Source organism: Lonchura striata, chromosome 14 (assembly GCF_050655825.1).
Source record: "Lonchura striata isolate lonStrDom1 chromosome 14, ASM5065582v1, whole genome shotgun sequence".
Taxonomy (NCBI): domain Eukaryota; kingdom Metazoa; phylum Chordata; class Aves; order Passeriformes; family Estrildidae; genus Lonchura; species Lonchura striata.
Window position 1 is genome coordinate 8,746,055 of NC_140716.1, and position 16,030 is coordinate 8,762,084.

The 16,030-nt window shown below is 43.0% G+C and overlaps 1 protein-coding gene and 1 long non-coding RNA gene across 6 annotated transcripts in view; one reads left to right on the forward strand and one right to left on the reverse strand.

Moving 5' to 3' along the window:
* The window catches only part of LOC146766077 (uncharacterized), a 34,648-nt gene extending 33,045 nt beyond the window's left edge, over nucleotides 1–1,603 (forward strand). Inside the window, exon 3 of the long non-coding RNA XR_014958530.1 lies at nucleotides 163–1,603. This is a non-coding gene — a long non-coding RNA (uncharacterized LOC146766077). The remainder of the gene's footprint in view (nucleotides 1–162) is intronic.
* XYLT1 (xylosyltransferase 1) overlaps nucleotides 1–16,030 on the reverse strand; it is a 176,738-nt gene that overhangs the window by 128,008 nt on the left and 32,700 nt on the right. For 3 of the 5 annotated variants that reach the window (XM_085592342.1, XM_021539810.4, XM_085592345.1), the window contains exon 2: nucleotides 4,969–5,007. The exons of the other annotated variants lie outside the window; for them this stretch is intronic. In XM_085592342.1, coding sequence (XP_085448468.1) covers nucleotides 4,969–5,007 — 39 coding nt within the window. The remainder of the gene's footprint in view (nucleotides 1–4,968; nucleotides 5,008–16,030) is intronic. 5 annotated transcript variants of the gene reach the window in all.

The following is a 16,030-nucleotide window of genomic DNA, read 5'->3' on the forward strand; positions in this document are numbered from 1 at the left end:
AAGTATGTTTTATCAAATAAGCATATAGAAGGGACAGAAAAGTCACTGGACAGCTCAGGAATACTTCTGGGAACAAAAAGAAATCCAACCCAGAGCTGACATGCAGAGAATACAAGCTGTAGTTTAGGTTTAATTAAATGAGAGCAGGGATGCAGTGTTCAGGTAAGAGTAGAAAATACCCTCCTGTCCATCACCGAAGTTCCCTTCTGCATGTGCTGGCTCTGGGAAGTTTGCCCAGGCTGCAGCTCTCACAGAGGAGATTTCATTCTCAGCCCTGTCCTGTCCAGCTGTTACAAGCACCAAGCAGACTGAAAACATGCTGAAAATATCAAACACCCTGCAAAGAACAAGAGAAAGGAATTACATTATTACAAGCACCCAGGTCACTGTGAGCTGACAGGAGATTTTTTTTTTCCTTACACAAATTAGAAAGCTTTATGTAATTTTTTTAGACTTGATTTTTAAAAGAGATTTCATATAAAATTCAAGCTTCCGAGCATTGGAAGGTTTCCAACACAAAGTGTGTAACCTTTTCATGCAACAGACTGTTGCAAAGAACTCCAGTGTCCTTCAATGACAGTTTGCTCATAGTGTGCAAGTTCAAAGCCATTAAGTTCTTCCTTTCTGTGTCCATGGCTGAATCCCATACAAGGATTGTAGGTAACAAAAGTTACACAGTGTGTGCAAGAGAAGTTAAAAACTCCCAAAATACTGCACGAGATTGTACCTCAGTATCTTCAATGCAAATAATACCCTGTTAATACTGCAGACAATTTTCTACCCATATCCAAAAGGGACCCATTCAGCAGATAGATTTGAAGATGCATTCCCCCTATAATACCTAAACTCTTTCCCTGTGATTTAACAATGGGCACATTTCTAGACACTGTGTTTCTGGACTTATCTCTGTCAAAATCAGTGTCTCTGATTATTAGAGAACAGCAGCTCAGCAATTTGATTGCAGTGGATGCTGCTATGGGGACTGCTTTATGAAGATTTCAGAAGGAAGTTCATGAATTCTACTTGTATTTTCATGCTTCCCAACAGGAAGAAAAACACACTCTTTCCTCTTCATTTTGACACCTGAGTGCAAAGTCCTCAATTATCATGTGCACAGTCACCACGAGAAATTGCAGAATTTTCCCCAGTGGCCATGTTCCCTTAGACAGGTCAGCTCCTTACTAGCCTTGGCACATCATGGACTGGCATGGATCCCTCCTCACTCCCCAAACTAATGCTTCAGAAGACAAATATTTATCTGCATTCTGAAAAGCAATTACCCTGGAAGTTTCCTTTTATCTTCACAACAGGATTTTACTAAAGACTCCATGCTTGTGGTGTTACCAATCACAATTATCTTGTCACAAAAACTGCAAGACATTCTTTTTCTACAGGCTCCAAGCTTCCTGGATTAATGGGGTTTAATATTTACCAAAACTGAAAAAAACCCCCAGGTTTCTAACACATGAGGCAACAATAAAACTCAAAGCAATTCCAAGAGACACAAACCCAACCATTTCCCACCCAGCCACGAGGGTGCACATCTGCCTGCTGCAGGCTCAGCCCGGAGAGCAGCACAGGGCAGGCACTGAGCACAGCCAGGCTGAGGCAGCACAGGGCAAGGCTCACCTCACACAGGTGAGGGCAGGGGTCAAAGCTGCCACAGCTGCACTGATTCCTCAGTCCCTCTGTTGCACAGAGCCCCTTTTCCCTCTGCCAGGTACAATATTCCATGCTTCTGTACCATCCCATCCCACAGGTCGTAACAGGCACAAAGCCCCAGCTTTGGAAAGACAGCAACAATCACCTCTGTAACCCAAGGACAATAACAAACTCCATTGCTCCAAGGGAATGGAAAACCAGGCCAAAATTTATCTCTGGGCTAATTGCTGCTAAAGCTGTCCCACTTGGCTCCTGCTATTTCTGTGAAATGGAAGATGGGAAGTGCAAAATGGAAAAAGCCACAATCTCATTAATGGAGATAATTTCTGAAATCATGAGAAAAGGAGTCACAAACATTCACAGCTGCTTCAGATGTAATAAACATCATAGCTGCTGAAAATAGCTTTCATTCTTTTTGTTTGCTTCATCCCAGAGTTTTGCTCAGTTTCTCTTTGTGTGATAATGCAGGCAAACACACCTGAGCCCTCCAAAAGAATCCTGATGTGACCTTATCAAACACCTCAGGGGTATCTGGATTTGGCATTAGCCCATGGTGAGATTTAGAGATAGAAAATGCAGGGCTTGTTTTAATTTTTTTTTTTTCCAATTAAGACCAAGTTTCTGGGTTTTACCCTAGATGAGAATCATCTGCAAAACACTGCAAATAAATTTGCCACTCCCTTGAAAATAAGTGATTAAGTAGTTGTTAATCTGTTGCACTAAATGTATAAATTACATGAGTCATGCTTTTTACACACCATTTAACATGAGAAAAGCTAAAGAATAGTTGTTTGTGAGTTATATAATCACACTTGGGGGAAAGAAAATCAAACGAGGAATAATAGAAACTTATCTGACTGTATCAAGTCCCACACACTGTCCCAGCACAGGCAGGTATAAATGAATCACACTTATCCCCACTATACTATTTGATTAGCACAAGGAGTTTGATTTGGCAGGTCCAATTTGAGCAAACTGCTTTGATAAGCCTCTAGAAGAGAGGACATGAGAGAATTGAGCATATTTTCCTTCGAAAAATATCAGGGAGAACACTTGCTTAGCTCTCAAGTCAACACTCTCCTCTCTTCATTTGCACACAATCCAAAGTATATCTTTATATGGGAGTTCAAGGAGATCTGCTGAAGCTGTGGAAGAGTACCCACTCTCTCTTCAGAAGGCCACTTGCAGCCATGCCTGTAAAATTTTCAACAGCTGATTGAAAGACCAGGGAAAGGAGTGGAAATTATATGAAAAATTCATGAGAAAGCCTCCAGAACACTGCATGGGTTTGAAATGTCAACATTCAAAATACCAACCAAACCAAGGCGAGACAGGAAACCAGAAGGCAGTGGAGAAAAACTCTCAAATGAGCTGATTCATGCCAAGTTTGTGCAGGCAGAGAAGCTGCTCACCAGTCTACTCAAATGAACAAAGTGCAGTGTTCTGCTCCCATTTGTCCCAAACAAAAAGAGGAGAATAAATATATGCGTGCAGGAAACTTCTGCAAATTTGGAGATTCTTTACCAACCATAGAAGCTAACATCCCGTTCAAGGCTGTAAAGCATTAAAGCTGCTGATGTTATTCTTCTCAAAGTGCTTTTTCACAGAAGAGGAAACAGTGATACTCGCAGCTAAGACTGCTAATTTCTTAGGATGTAAACCATCAGTTTCCAGTGTTAATCTGAATCTGTTTACTTCAGGTAAAGAGAAATACATCCCTAGAAACCAAAGTTGCACCCTGACCCTCAGCTGAGAAGGTCCTCCAGATGTACTTCTGCCTCTCAGAGAGAAAGTCTGTTCCCTCCCCACTCCAGCACACCTTCTGCTCTCAGCTCCTGCATGTGAGCAGCCCCCAGTTTACAACACTGTGGGACACAAGTGCATTGCCTATAAGAAGTTTTGACTCTCCTCCTCTATTTCAACATCAGAAGAAATCAGCTTTCTACAGAAAATGGCTTCAGAAGCAGATGTGGCTTTCAGTAACACTGAGAGAAATACCAATACATAAGAGGATAAACTTAATTTCTACCTTTATTATTCATTAAATAATGCATCTGTGCCTTCCCTGACCACTACAATATTAAGGTTCCTTGAAAATACAGAAACTTTGGGACTGGTAATCTTGCTGGGAGTCTTAGCAAGGAGCTAATGGGCCAGAAGAGGGAATGCCACGAAGGTCAGAGAGGATGCAGGCTGGCAGGGCAGGGTAAGGAGGAGGTCTGCTGGGGCTGAAGGCACTCCCTCAGCCATAATTCACAGCAGCTGGAGCATTCCACCAGCTGGAGCTGATGATCTTGTCACTTCCTTCTCCAAATGAAAAGTTCTCTTGTTCATATTCACATGTGCATTCTCCCCTAGCACCTTCACTAACACAAACTCATGTTCTTACACTATTTCAAATCAGTAATAATGTAATTCTTCATTATTAATGTATATTTCTAGTTCAACAGCATGCACAGGTCAGTACTTTATTACATACACTGTGTTTTGATACCACTTTCTAATGCCACTGTGTTTAACAAACTTTCTGTGATCCTTCCTCGCCAGTTTTGACTCACAAGGACTTGGCTCTGAAGTGAAGTCCATAAAATAGATGTAGTAGGCTTGTTGAAACAAATAACAAAACAATCAAAAGCTTTCTCCAGAGAAGGGCCAGCAGAAGACAAAGGTAGAAATATTTATGCAGTCAGGGGCATTGGAAATGTGTTCTGAATAAACACTTATCTTCAGTATGCAAGTTCCATAGCCTTTGCTGTCTCCCAGAGATCAGCAAGAATGGAAATCAATGATGCTGCCTTGTTAGAAAACACAAATCAAAGCATCAGTGACTTTGTAAAATCCCTTCTGTCACTTTGACCTTCTGGTGCCAGGCAGCTCCACAGATTCATTACCTTTCATTGTAATGTCTAAAGAAAAAAATCAGCAGCACGAGTGTTTGAGAGTAACACCAGCAGCAGGAATTGGAAAAGGCTGGGAAGCAGAATACACAAAAAGAAATGAGAACGCCATGAAAGGATGCTCACTCTGCCTTGAGGACTGTGTCCTCTCTTCCAACACACACAAGTCAATTCTGCTGCTGTGCAGCTTCACACCAGGTCCTTCCTCACCATCTGCACCTGCTGCTTCCTCTCAGGAAGCTGCTTCTGTCCTTGCCTAGCCAGTCATGGCAGGAGCTGCTGCTACACCTGCACCCTCTCCAGGGACACACCAGTGGCAAACACCAGAAATGTGGAGGGCAACACCAGCCCAGCCCTCTCTTTCAGAGAATCTCTTGTCAGAAAGAAGTGGGATGGGGGTGGTACTAACCTGAATCTCCAAGCTGGTGTAGGGACTAGGAGGTTCAATCTACAAAGAGAGCAGACAGAAAGAGCCATTACTCTGGAATCGTGGAAAAGGAGGTGTTCTGAGCTGTTACTGGTCTCAAGTGGTGATATCAGGAACAAACACACCTGCTTGAACAAGGATGGCAGGATTATCTTTTTATTTTCTTTTAAGATTTACTACTTTTCCAGACATCTAGAAATTGCACAAAATTTACAGAATCTCTACAATGTTTGGATGAGCAAAAAAAATTTGCAGTAACAGGAGTATACCAGGGGGCCATGTGCAGGCCCTCACAGCTTTGATTTGATGGTCTTTCACAATTCTTAGATTACAGCTGACTGGCTTTAGATCAGACTAATATTTGACTGGTGCATCTGTAATTTCAAGGCATTTTCAGAAAGTTGATCAAGACTTGATGGTGAAAGGGTTGGCCACATCCTTGGCAAAATTTTTCTTCTCAACAGTTGCAGTTAGCTGCAGTTATTTTGTTTTCCATTATATTTCTTCCTAATTAATATTTCTTCTCTCTTGCATTATAATGCAAGTGCACTGTACATTTTTTGCAGTCTGGCATCTTCCTTGGTGTCAAAATCTGAACTCTTAGCTTAGCTTGGCCAGAGGATTCAAACCTCATTAAAGGACTTCTAACCACAAAAGCACAAAATCATCTATTTAGCCTGTTAATTAAAAGATTAGCAAGAGATAACATCCCTGTAGGAAACTCCATCATTAGTGTTCTGGGATTAGCACTCAAGCAAAATCTTTAAAAGCACATCTTTTAAAACATAAGGAACATTTAAAACCTCAGTCCTGCTGGTCCAGGTATTACTCTGCAAGGTCTTACTCTCCACATCCTGTTTAATTGGAAAGCCTAACAGAGTGGAACCAGGTCAATGGTGCTGTCTCTTAAATCCATCACATCTGTCTCAATTAGACATTTTTAGTTTAGAAAATTCTTGTCTATCAGATTATTGGACTCCTGAGACTAATTTTTAATTTTGAGCCATTGTGATTCTCACTTCGGCTAAATCACAGAACAGAATGAAAAAAAAAAAAAGTGGGCTTCCTCCAAGAAACTATATATCCCTTTTACTTTTAATTATGCCTATAAAGCAGCTTTTGTTTTAACCATCACCATAAATATACTAATGAAGAAACAAGCTTCAAGCCAGGAAAAAAAGGTTAAGGAGGAAATTGGCCTTGAAAGCCTTGACACACCTTTCCTCCACTCAGCAAGCCATGGGTCAGGCAGCACAGTGTGCACAGGTGAAAAAGCCCATGATTACTCCTGTCACACAGCTAACTTACAACAGGCTGATGAAAGGTTACATTTAACAGCAGAGCATCATTATGACACAGATGTACTAGATATCATCTGACAACTGGCCAAATGACACCAAGAGTGGAAGGAAACTGAGAAACCTCAGTGCAATCCAAATATCATGTCATCAGCTAAGCTAGAGGAGGAAAGAAATCATCTGAAGGTGAGAGATGAGGTGAGAGGACTCTTGTCCTTGGACTGCCTTAGCCTAAAACAAATGATGGCAATACTCACAGCTTGACTCATACAGAATTAGCTGGGATAAACTCATCCATTTTGCAGCTGGACTCATAAGCAATGCTAGTTTGGTCACCACACTGTCCTCCATTGTCTCACTCATATTTGTATCGTAGCAGGAGGATCACAACACTAGCAGGTGTGTGGGGCACACAGAATACGAAGTGTGTTTAAATACAAAAAGCAAAATACTACTGTAACAAAGAACAGCTCAGCTGCACAGGCTCCCCTTTGGGAGATCATCTGGATTTTCTCAGTCGGTGCCAATTTGACTACAGACAAAAGCTTTTTCAACATGCACTGTTCACTTCCAAATGACAGTATTTCCGTAAGAGGAAGTAGCTACTGTATGTATAAAACATCCTGGAAAGATCAGGGGATTCCTGTAAGAGATAAGGCTTCAAACTACTTAAAAGCTAGACAAACTCAGTTCAATATTTCCTGAATAGAATGGATTTCTTATGTTAATTACTAATTTCCAAAGCTTCCTGGGCCAAAGAAAGATGTAAATATAAACCAGGTTTTGAATGGCATTATTTCCCCATGCATCAGCATGGGCCTGTGATCTACAGTTTTTCCTGTTTATTTTCCCCCTCATTTGGCTGTGGTGAGTTGTATTCACTTGTGCAATCACCATTGTGCAGCATTGCAAGGGGGATTGTTTTGTATCGTCATTAGAACACACGACACTCAAATGTCACATTCTCTTACAAATTATCTGCTGAAAAAGAATGAAGCTTGGCTTTTATGGCTAAAAGAATGAACAATCCAGGTTAACTCCTTGCCCAGCTCACACTTTTTTGCACAATTGCTAGAGATGGTGATAGGGAAAAGCCCAAACCTTTCTCCCAGCTGCAGATCAATGTAAACATTGCTGCCTCTCAGCCTGCACTCCACAGACTGAAACAAAGAGATGTGGCTGGGCTGTCTCTGGATGCCAGCTCTGCCCTGCACAGAGGTGTTTCCTTTCACCCCGTTCCCAGCTGCACACTCTGCTTCCCTCCTGCAGTTACAGATACACTCAGGACAGCTCTTGGAGTAACCTGAGGGTCCCCAAAACACAGCTGCAGAGAATACATCCCAATTCTCCTCTTTATGCAAGGCAATAAGGAAACTCAGGAGGACAAAGAAGGTGGGAGGAGATAAATACAGTCAAATTTGATTTTCAACAGCAAAAAGTAGTTTTAAAATTCAAGCTCAAAGTCAGAAAGACTTTCACTCATTGCAGGAAGACACATGCTCTTAAAATCATCTGCCTATCACTAGTGCCAAATAAATGTCATATTTTGGTAAATCCCAGAGCTCTCCTCCAGCTCCTGTGCATGGCCTGATGCACAGTTATGGAAGACAGTGTGCCCAGGAATAGCCCACATGTGAGGGATGAGGGTACACACTTCTTTTTTTAAAGGTACAACTTCTCTGCTTTGTCCAGCCTGCCTGCCCTCATTGATTATCAGTTGCTAACAAAAAGTAAGAGAGCAAATTATCACAAAAACATTCAGGAAAAACAGCAGAATAACTGGCACCATTCCAAGCAAAGTTTTGGTTGGTCTGTGTATGTTCCACTTTAATTCTAGCAGGTTTCAGCAGTATGACACAGAGCCACAAGAGCTGTGATAACTAAACCCCAGGGACAACAGCAATCATCCCATCTGAAATTTCAGACTGCCATTTTTCAAGTGCTATGAATCATTAATCTCCAGTGCTTGTGATCAAATGAAATCTGTAGTGGGATTGGAGTGTAAACACTATGACAGTGCTGTATAAACAGCCTGACACATTGATCACCTTTAAAGACTGATCAGGGTAAGACTCTGTTTACTATTGAAAGGTGACTCTGAGAACAGCAACTCAGCTCTGGGATTTGACCACTGTGTCTTTCATAATGGGTTCATGTCTCACTCCCATAAAGGAATAGACATGTTTTCAAATACTTTGCAATTTTCCTAAAACAAAACTAAAAGATAGGAAGTGTTGGAGGAACTGAGGTACAGAAAAATAAACCAAGTATTTCAAAGCCACATGGGAAATATGAGAGAAACCTGCAAAGTCTAGGACCTTGACCACAATACATGCCTCTCCCCCATGCCACAAAAGATGTTTTTCCAGCAGTTTCAAGAGACACCAGGTTTGACCATGGTAACTCTGTCTTTACTTCAATCTAATCACTCACAACCCCAGCCTGACTTTTGGAAAGCCCAGGGCTTAGACTTCAAGTGCTGTTGGCTGCACTGGACCTGTTCCTGCAGGCAAACCTCCTGCTCCCTGCCCCTCCATCACTTCTGGACTGCACACCTTTGGCACCAGTGCAGCTCCACTTAGCTTTGCTGAGTGGGGCAGAAACTTCAAAGGATTTTTTATACTTGATGAGCAATTTTCACTCATTTTTAGTCACTTCTCTCCATCCCTGGAGGCAGCACAGATCTGTGTGTGGCTTGGCACAAGGCAATGGCCCCCAGCAGCAGTGCTAGTCACAGATGCCTCACCCCAAAACCTCAGCACCTGCACTGCAGCAGGTTTTCCAGGTTTTGTGCAGCTGGGCCCTGAGACACACAGGGAAACTGGCTTGTAAAGTTCTTCTTTAGTTTTATTGATTTGTTCTATGTCACTTTACAGCTGAATCAGTTCTTTCAGTCAGCTCATGGCACTAGGCAAGGAGAGCTGTGCTGGTGCAGCAGAGGTGGCCAGCAAAGGCAGGAGCAGGAGGATAGCAAGGAAGAACCAGCAGCTAGGACACGGTAAGAAGGCAAGTAGCAGTAACAAATGCCAGCACCATCACCAAATACTCCTTCCCATGAAACCACAGGTTCAGACAAAGATACAAAATATTCACCTAAAAGTGACATTTCACGTGTTCTCCCCAATGGCTCTGCAGCCTGCAAGGCAGGACCATGTAACAGCAGTTCCCTGTGTGGGCAGTGCTGTTTTTACAATTTGCAGTTGAGGATTACAGCTATCCCAAGGCACTGTTGCTTCGTCTCTTCTGCTGACTCATTTTATGATCCAGAGGTTTGTTAGCCTGCCAGCCTGTGGTTTTTTTCCTACACTCGAATGTGCCTCAAAACCTTTGTTTACAGAAATAAAAAGTAAAACAAAACAACAGGATTTGGAGGGACTGCCATTTCCCTGTGTTTCTGCCACCTCTCCACTGGTGATGGGGAACACAAGTCAGGCAACCTCCCACACATCCTGAGGATGGTGGTGACACGAGTTCCCTGGAGCAGCAGCCAGGGCACCAAGCTCGGAGTTCCCCTGCAGACACGTCCCTGCAGTGAAACCCAGCCTCTAATTACAGGAAGTGTTCAGTAACCTTAATTGTAACCCTTAGCTACAAGTCACATTAACAGCTGCCACTGCACCACCAGCTATCTCACATGCTGACTTATTTGGGGAAGAGTGACTTCCCAGCAGTGCCAGTCCTGCCAGCTGGGGCACGAGCTGCAGGGCAAGGTACAGGAAACGCTGCAGCCACCCAGAAATGCTCTTGCAGATATGACTTTCATCACATTGCCCAACATCAGAAGCTGCAAAGAGTGAGCATTTCCAGGGTGGTCTGAGTGGCAGTGCCATGACAATGTGGATGTGGAACAGCCCCAGCCAGAGGTGCTGGGTGGTCCTGCAGCTCCTGAGAGCTCTCAGGCCACCAGAGTGTGCAGAGGCTGCTCCAAACCACTGAGCTGCCACCAGTGCCAACAGCCTCACTGGTGCACAGCTTAACCAACCTGCTCTTCAGCAGCAACGTGAGCCCACGTGGCTCCTGCCAGCCCTTAATTTTGACAAATGAACTGTTTGTGTGGCCAAATTGCAGAACTGGTCCTAACTAAACACAAAGCACTGGGTGAAAATGTATTTACTCAAGATCGTTTTCTCAACTAGTTTGCTGAGAAGCTGCAAAGAATGGGAGGGCATCTTAAGCCAGAACACCCATCAAAATTTAAGATGCAGACTTTCATGATCAGCTCCATAAAAGTACTGTCTTGGGCAACACCCATAAGTATAAAATACAGGCTCTAGACAATCAAAACACTCCCTCACAGACCCCACCACCTCTCCTCCCCTGCCTGTCCCAACTGTGAATATTTTGCCACCAGAATCAACTGCAGCCTTTAATAGCTGATGGCTTTGGTACAAAGTGTTCTAATCCTTGGCTAGTAAAATATATCTGTATAGCTCCTTCAAAGCCAAAAATCTTCTCCCAGGAAGACATAGACCCTCATGAACAATCGCATGCTTATCTAGCAGTGGAAGAGCAGCTCAGTTAAATCTAAGACCTGCTGGTTTCTTGCTTTTCAGTAAAGATTATACTGTTCTCCTGTCTGCAGGAGTTGTACAGAAGACTATAGTAATTTACAGAACCTAAACTGCAGCAACACCTACTATTCCTTAGCTTACAATAACAGTCAGTGCCCAGAAATAGTCCAGAACTCCCTAATACCTCCATAAAAACCATTACCCCGAATAAATCCATACAATCTTACTGAACATTTAAGCCACACACTGAATCTTCTGTCTATTACTGTTCCAGTTACAAATGAAGCTGGAATTATTCCTATCTTTGGTGTCTTTTACCACCTGAAAAGAATTTGCTGCAGCCAGCTCAGCACAGACCTGTGAACATAGCCAGGGCCAGCAACTGCAACACACTGATAGCAGCAGGGAGCTTCCCCAGATGTCTGTAAAATATGTCTGGCCACCAAGATGCTGCTGTCCCAGCACTGCCCTGACATTTTGAATATGTCAGCTCCCCAGGCCAGACACACTGTCTCACAGGTACGAGCGACAGACAGTTAATGTTTTCACTTATTAACTCCAAGCACACTTATCTTTCAGCCCTGACACCTCAATACAGCACAGCTGCTCCAACACCACTTTCCAAATCTGTACTTAAGAATGATACATCTGACCAGCTCACAGCAAGGGTCAACTGTCCTGCTTTCCTTAATAATTTATTAAGAGCTGGCAGGAGCCACAGCTTTGCTGCACAGTTCAGTTGTTCTAACAAACTGCACAGTTGGTTTCAGGTGGCAAACGAATTTCAGCATAAAATGCAAATGTGTAAAAAGCCAAGAAACACTAATCTAATGGATCAATAGAAGTGGGTTGTTTAGAGATGGTGAAACGCACCGGATGCTGCTGACAAAGATCTTTTCCCCCCCCCATGGCCCAGCTCATCTCTGCACGTCCCACATGCCCTCTCTGCTGTGAACCACAGCTTCATGCCCAGTACCCAGCAGATGCTGCTGTGGAAGCCTCCAAGAGGGCACCCCAGGAGATACAGCCTGGGTATGATTTTGAGTGTACTTACACTCATGGATATGGGTTATTTGTAGTTCTAGTGATGGAAAGGAAAAAACAAATAGAAGAAAAAAATGACACTTGTCCTTATGCAACATTTTAGTAGAGATGGAGGAGTCTATATTTATAGAGTAACCAAGTGTCTTAAACAGCTACATAAAAAAGCACATGGAAGGAGACACTAATTCACTTGAGAATATAAGCATTGCATTTATAGTGGAAAAAATGTCTTGTCTGACAACCATTCCAGTCGTCAACTCTTATGAGAACAATCTGCCTGAATATTATCTGACACAGGGCACAATGTAAAAAATCAGCAAGAAAATCCTGGCCAAATTTAAAGATCAGGCTCATTTGAAGTTTCCAGACAAGTAAGTTACCAGAAGGAAATTAAAGCCTGCACAGAAAGGAACATGTTCTAAAGTTGAAGGAGCAGCTGAAGAGAACAGGGCAGAGCCAGTTTCAAAGCTGAGGTGGGCTGCAAACAGAAATCAGCCAGTCAGCACAAGGGCTGCATGATGCACTTGGAGCTACTGCAGGTAATCAAGCTGGAAATCCACATCAAAGCACTTGGAAAAGAGAGAGACACGATGGTGGGCCAGTATAAGTGGTGCTGGCATAACCCCAATAACAGCAACAACAAAAAGAAAGCACATTTTCACCAGATTTGGCAGTGCACACAGAAAAAGACACCCATGCAGTCCCTGCTCTCAAAGCAGAGCAAAGCACAGCTGCTCAGTGACAGCCACACTGGGGAGTCACCAAACACTGCTGTGAGCAGCAGCTTCAGCTCTTCACCCTCCTGAACCACCCAGGGCCCTCCCAGAGAAGGGCACAGCCTGGCACAGAACCAGGGTCCTGCCCCAAGCCTTTCCATCCTGCTATTCTCATGAGAAGGATATTTCAAAAGAATAAACTGAGGACACCAAGAAGCTAGGAACACAGCCCTGGGTCTTTCTTGAGGGAAAGGGAAAGGCAAGGGAAAATCAACTTTAAGAAAATCCAGCTAAAAATCTTGAGGGTAATAGAACAAGAAGCAGCCCATATAGCTTCATACAGAATAAAAGCTGCCAGACAAATTTAATTGCTTTATTTGTTCTTTGATAGAGAGCAGTGGATGGAAGGAACACAGAGGAGGTCATATTTTCTGGATTTTAGGACAGCATATGTGTCTCACAAAATCCTAATTGGAAAATTAATTCAAAAAGACTTGGGAAGGGGCAAGCACAGCACTGGAATTGAGAACTGGCTGTAGAACTGTAAACAAATGATAATGATAAATGGCACTGTATTGAGCTGAGGGGAGGTCATATTGAACAAATTCATTAATGACCTGGAACGAGGATTAAAGAGCACGCCAACAAAACCTGATGATTGCACTAAAGCTCGATTGTGTCTGACGGTTGCAGGGCTGCTGTAAGGTGAAGGGGACACGTCCAGCACCAGGCTCCTGGGCAGGCAAGGCTGGCAGGCTCCAGCCACAGCAGCCTGCCATCCATCGCCCTCACCCCGAGCACACAGACTGCACATCTCCCTCCCTGCTGGCCACCCCAAACAAACAGAGCTCCCTGCTGCCCAAGAGCCAAACCAGATGGGTGGCAGCAACGCAGCCCTTGGCACACGTCAGGAATGCACTCACAAGAGGGAGGCTGAGACCTCCCAGTCAAACACAGCCAGGAAAAGAAAGATCCCACCACTAAAAATTACACAAATGCCTTAAATCCCACCAAGTTGTGTTTTCATGATCTCCCTGATACAGCTTAAAAAATTGCGGGGTTATGGATTAAAATCCCTGATAAATCCATTTAGGACCTGACACTTCCTCTGCATGAACTTACTACATTCCAATCTTTAATACAGGGGAGGAGAAAATTAAAGAAACAAACAAAAACTCCTAACCCAAAACAACAGATATGACCATGAAAATCCTGACAGAACAATTTTTTGAAAATTTTGAATGAAACTTTTAACAACAGAATTTGGTAACACTGATCTTTAAAGGATGAAATAGGTAATTTACTTTTATTAAGAACAGCTGCTGATTTTCAGCTTTGGAAGTATTGAGCATTTAGCACTAGACTTTGAGTTTTATCAATAAGTTACAGGAAAAGATAAAGAATATGCAGGTAGAACAGCAGTTTTGGCTCCCTTCTGCAGTTTTCATGCCAGAACTAAAACATATTTTTCCCAAATAACAGAACCTATCCATCATTTTTATTATCAGTCTGGATGCAGATCCAAGTTTCATCACTTGGTAAGTTAGAAAAACTCTCATTAGCATCTGTGTGTGTAGGGAGCCCATAAGAACACCTCATTAACTCATTAAAGAGGATTCTCACAGAGATTAGCTTCGTCAATCCTTCATTTAGCTACCAATCCATTCATGTGATGCTATTAAGCCCCTCATAAACAGCCAAGTGCTTAGTAATACACTGTAGGAGCTCAGGTTTGAACCCTACACTGGTGCACACTGCTGCTGTATTTGTGCTGCACCACCTGAAAATCACTGCAGCCCCAAAGGATCATTTATTTCCAACTGATGAGCTGAAGCCAACATGTTGCACTAAGATGGGACACAACAACAGTACCCAAACCCCATGATTTCAAACCGTTCTTAAACCTTGTTCCACATCACACATTTGAGGGCATAACAAGAAACATGCACAGGCAAAAGAAAGGGCAGCAGTATTAGTGCAAAGCAACTGCTGCTCACTGACTGAATGGGGAAGCAGGCAGTGATGAACTTCTCACCTCCATCCTTAATTTCCAGTTTTTTCTTCTTTTACCTCCCTCTAACCCCTCTTCTTTGCATCACTGCTGTCACACCATCTGCAATCTATTTTCAATAAGCCACCCCTGCATAAACAGCACATCTGCCTCTGCCAAGAGAGGCTCCCTCTCTCTTCTGGAACAGGCTTCCAGCACTGCTCTGGCTCACTGCAGTCACAATGATGACAGAAAGGCAAAATCTGCCATTTCCACATATCAGACAGGTATTGTGTGCTGATAAACAGCAATTGTCATCCAGATGGCCCTACAGCAGCTTCATTTTGCACTGGCCTTCAGATGGCATGGTGACAATTGCTCATGTAAGAACATGAACATGAGTCCTTCAATTCCTGCCAAAGCATCTCCACTCCCTGCACTGCAGTCAGTGCTGCTTCCACACTGGGAGGTGTCAGAGGATTTCAGCCCATCTAAATTCATATCTTTAATACAGATGCACAATTTTATTTTCAAGCTGAATAATTCAAAGAACATTAATTCGCTCCCATCTGCTTCAATGAAACAGATTTCTAAGATCCAAATAGCTTGTATGTCCACAGAACCCTTTTGTACCAAGAGCATTGGGTTGGTTTTGGCTGTGGCTGTGCATAAAAGGCCCCACAACTCTTTAATGCAACTCACTTAGTATCAGCTCACAAACATTCAGCTCAGTCCTAGCAACTGCTCTGTCACATCCAATCCATTTTGGAAAACACAAAATAAACTCTGTTACTGGAGGATAAACATGGCAGCTTGCAGGATGTGCAGGGGAGGCTGAGCTGCCTGCCTGACCCCAGGCAGCTGCCTGGGACTAAAGCTGTGCAATAAGTGGCTTTCCAGATTTCAGGAACTCAGACAAAAGATGCTATTAATGGCACTGGGGGCTGGAGGGGGGAAATCCTTGAATGTAAAGTTTCAAGTCACTGCACATTGAGGAAGAGGAGTAAACAACAAGAAAAACTTGCCCGCAGTAAAGGATTTTGTGAAAGGGAACTCCACAGCTTGGTAGTATCACAAGTACCCTAGGAATCTGGAGAATGAGATGGGAGAAACTGTGGGGAGAATGAAGTTAAAAACTGCACACTGCATGGTTCATTTTCCTGTAATTCCTTTTATTCATTGCTATAATCAACTTGACATGCAAAGCTGTTCCCAATTTACTGACAGCTTTTCAGCTGACATCTAGCTCTCAAGGTATTTTTTTTTTAAACTTAAATAGCTAATTATTCATCGCCTTAAACCAGGATATATAACAATGTCAGGAAATCATCTGTTCAAGTTATATCAAAAAGCCTTTGGGGATTAGTTCATCTCTTCTGTATGCTGCAGAAAACACTCACTTGTAAACAATTAAATCATCATTTGAAATCTGTCTACACTTTTAGCATCTCTGAATGTAGACTGAAAAACCATATAAACAAGTAC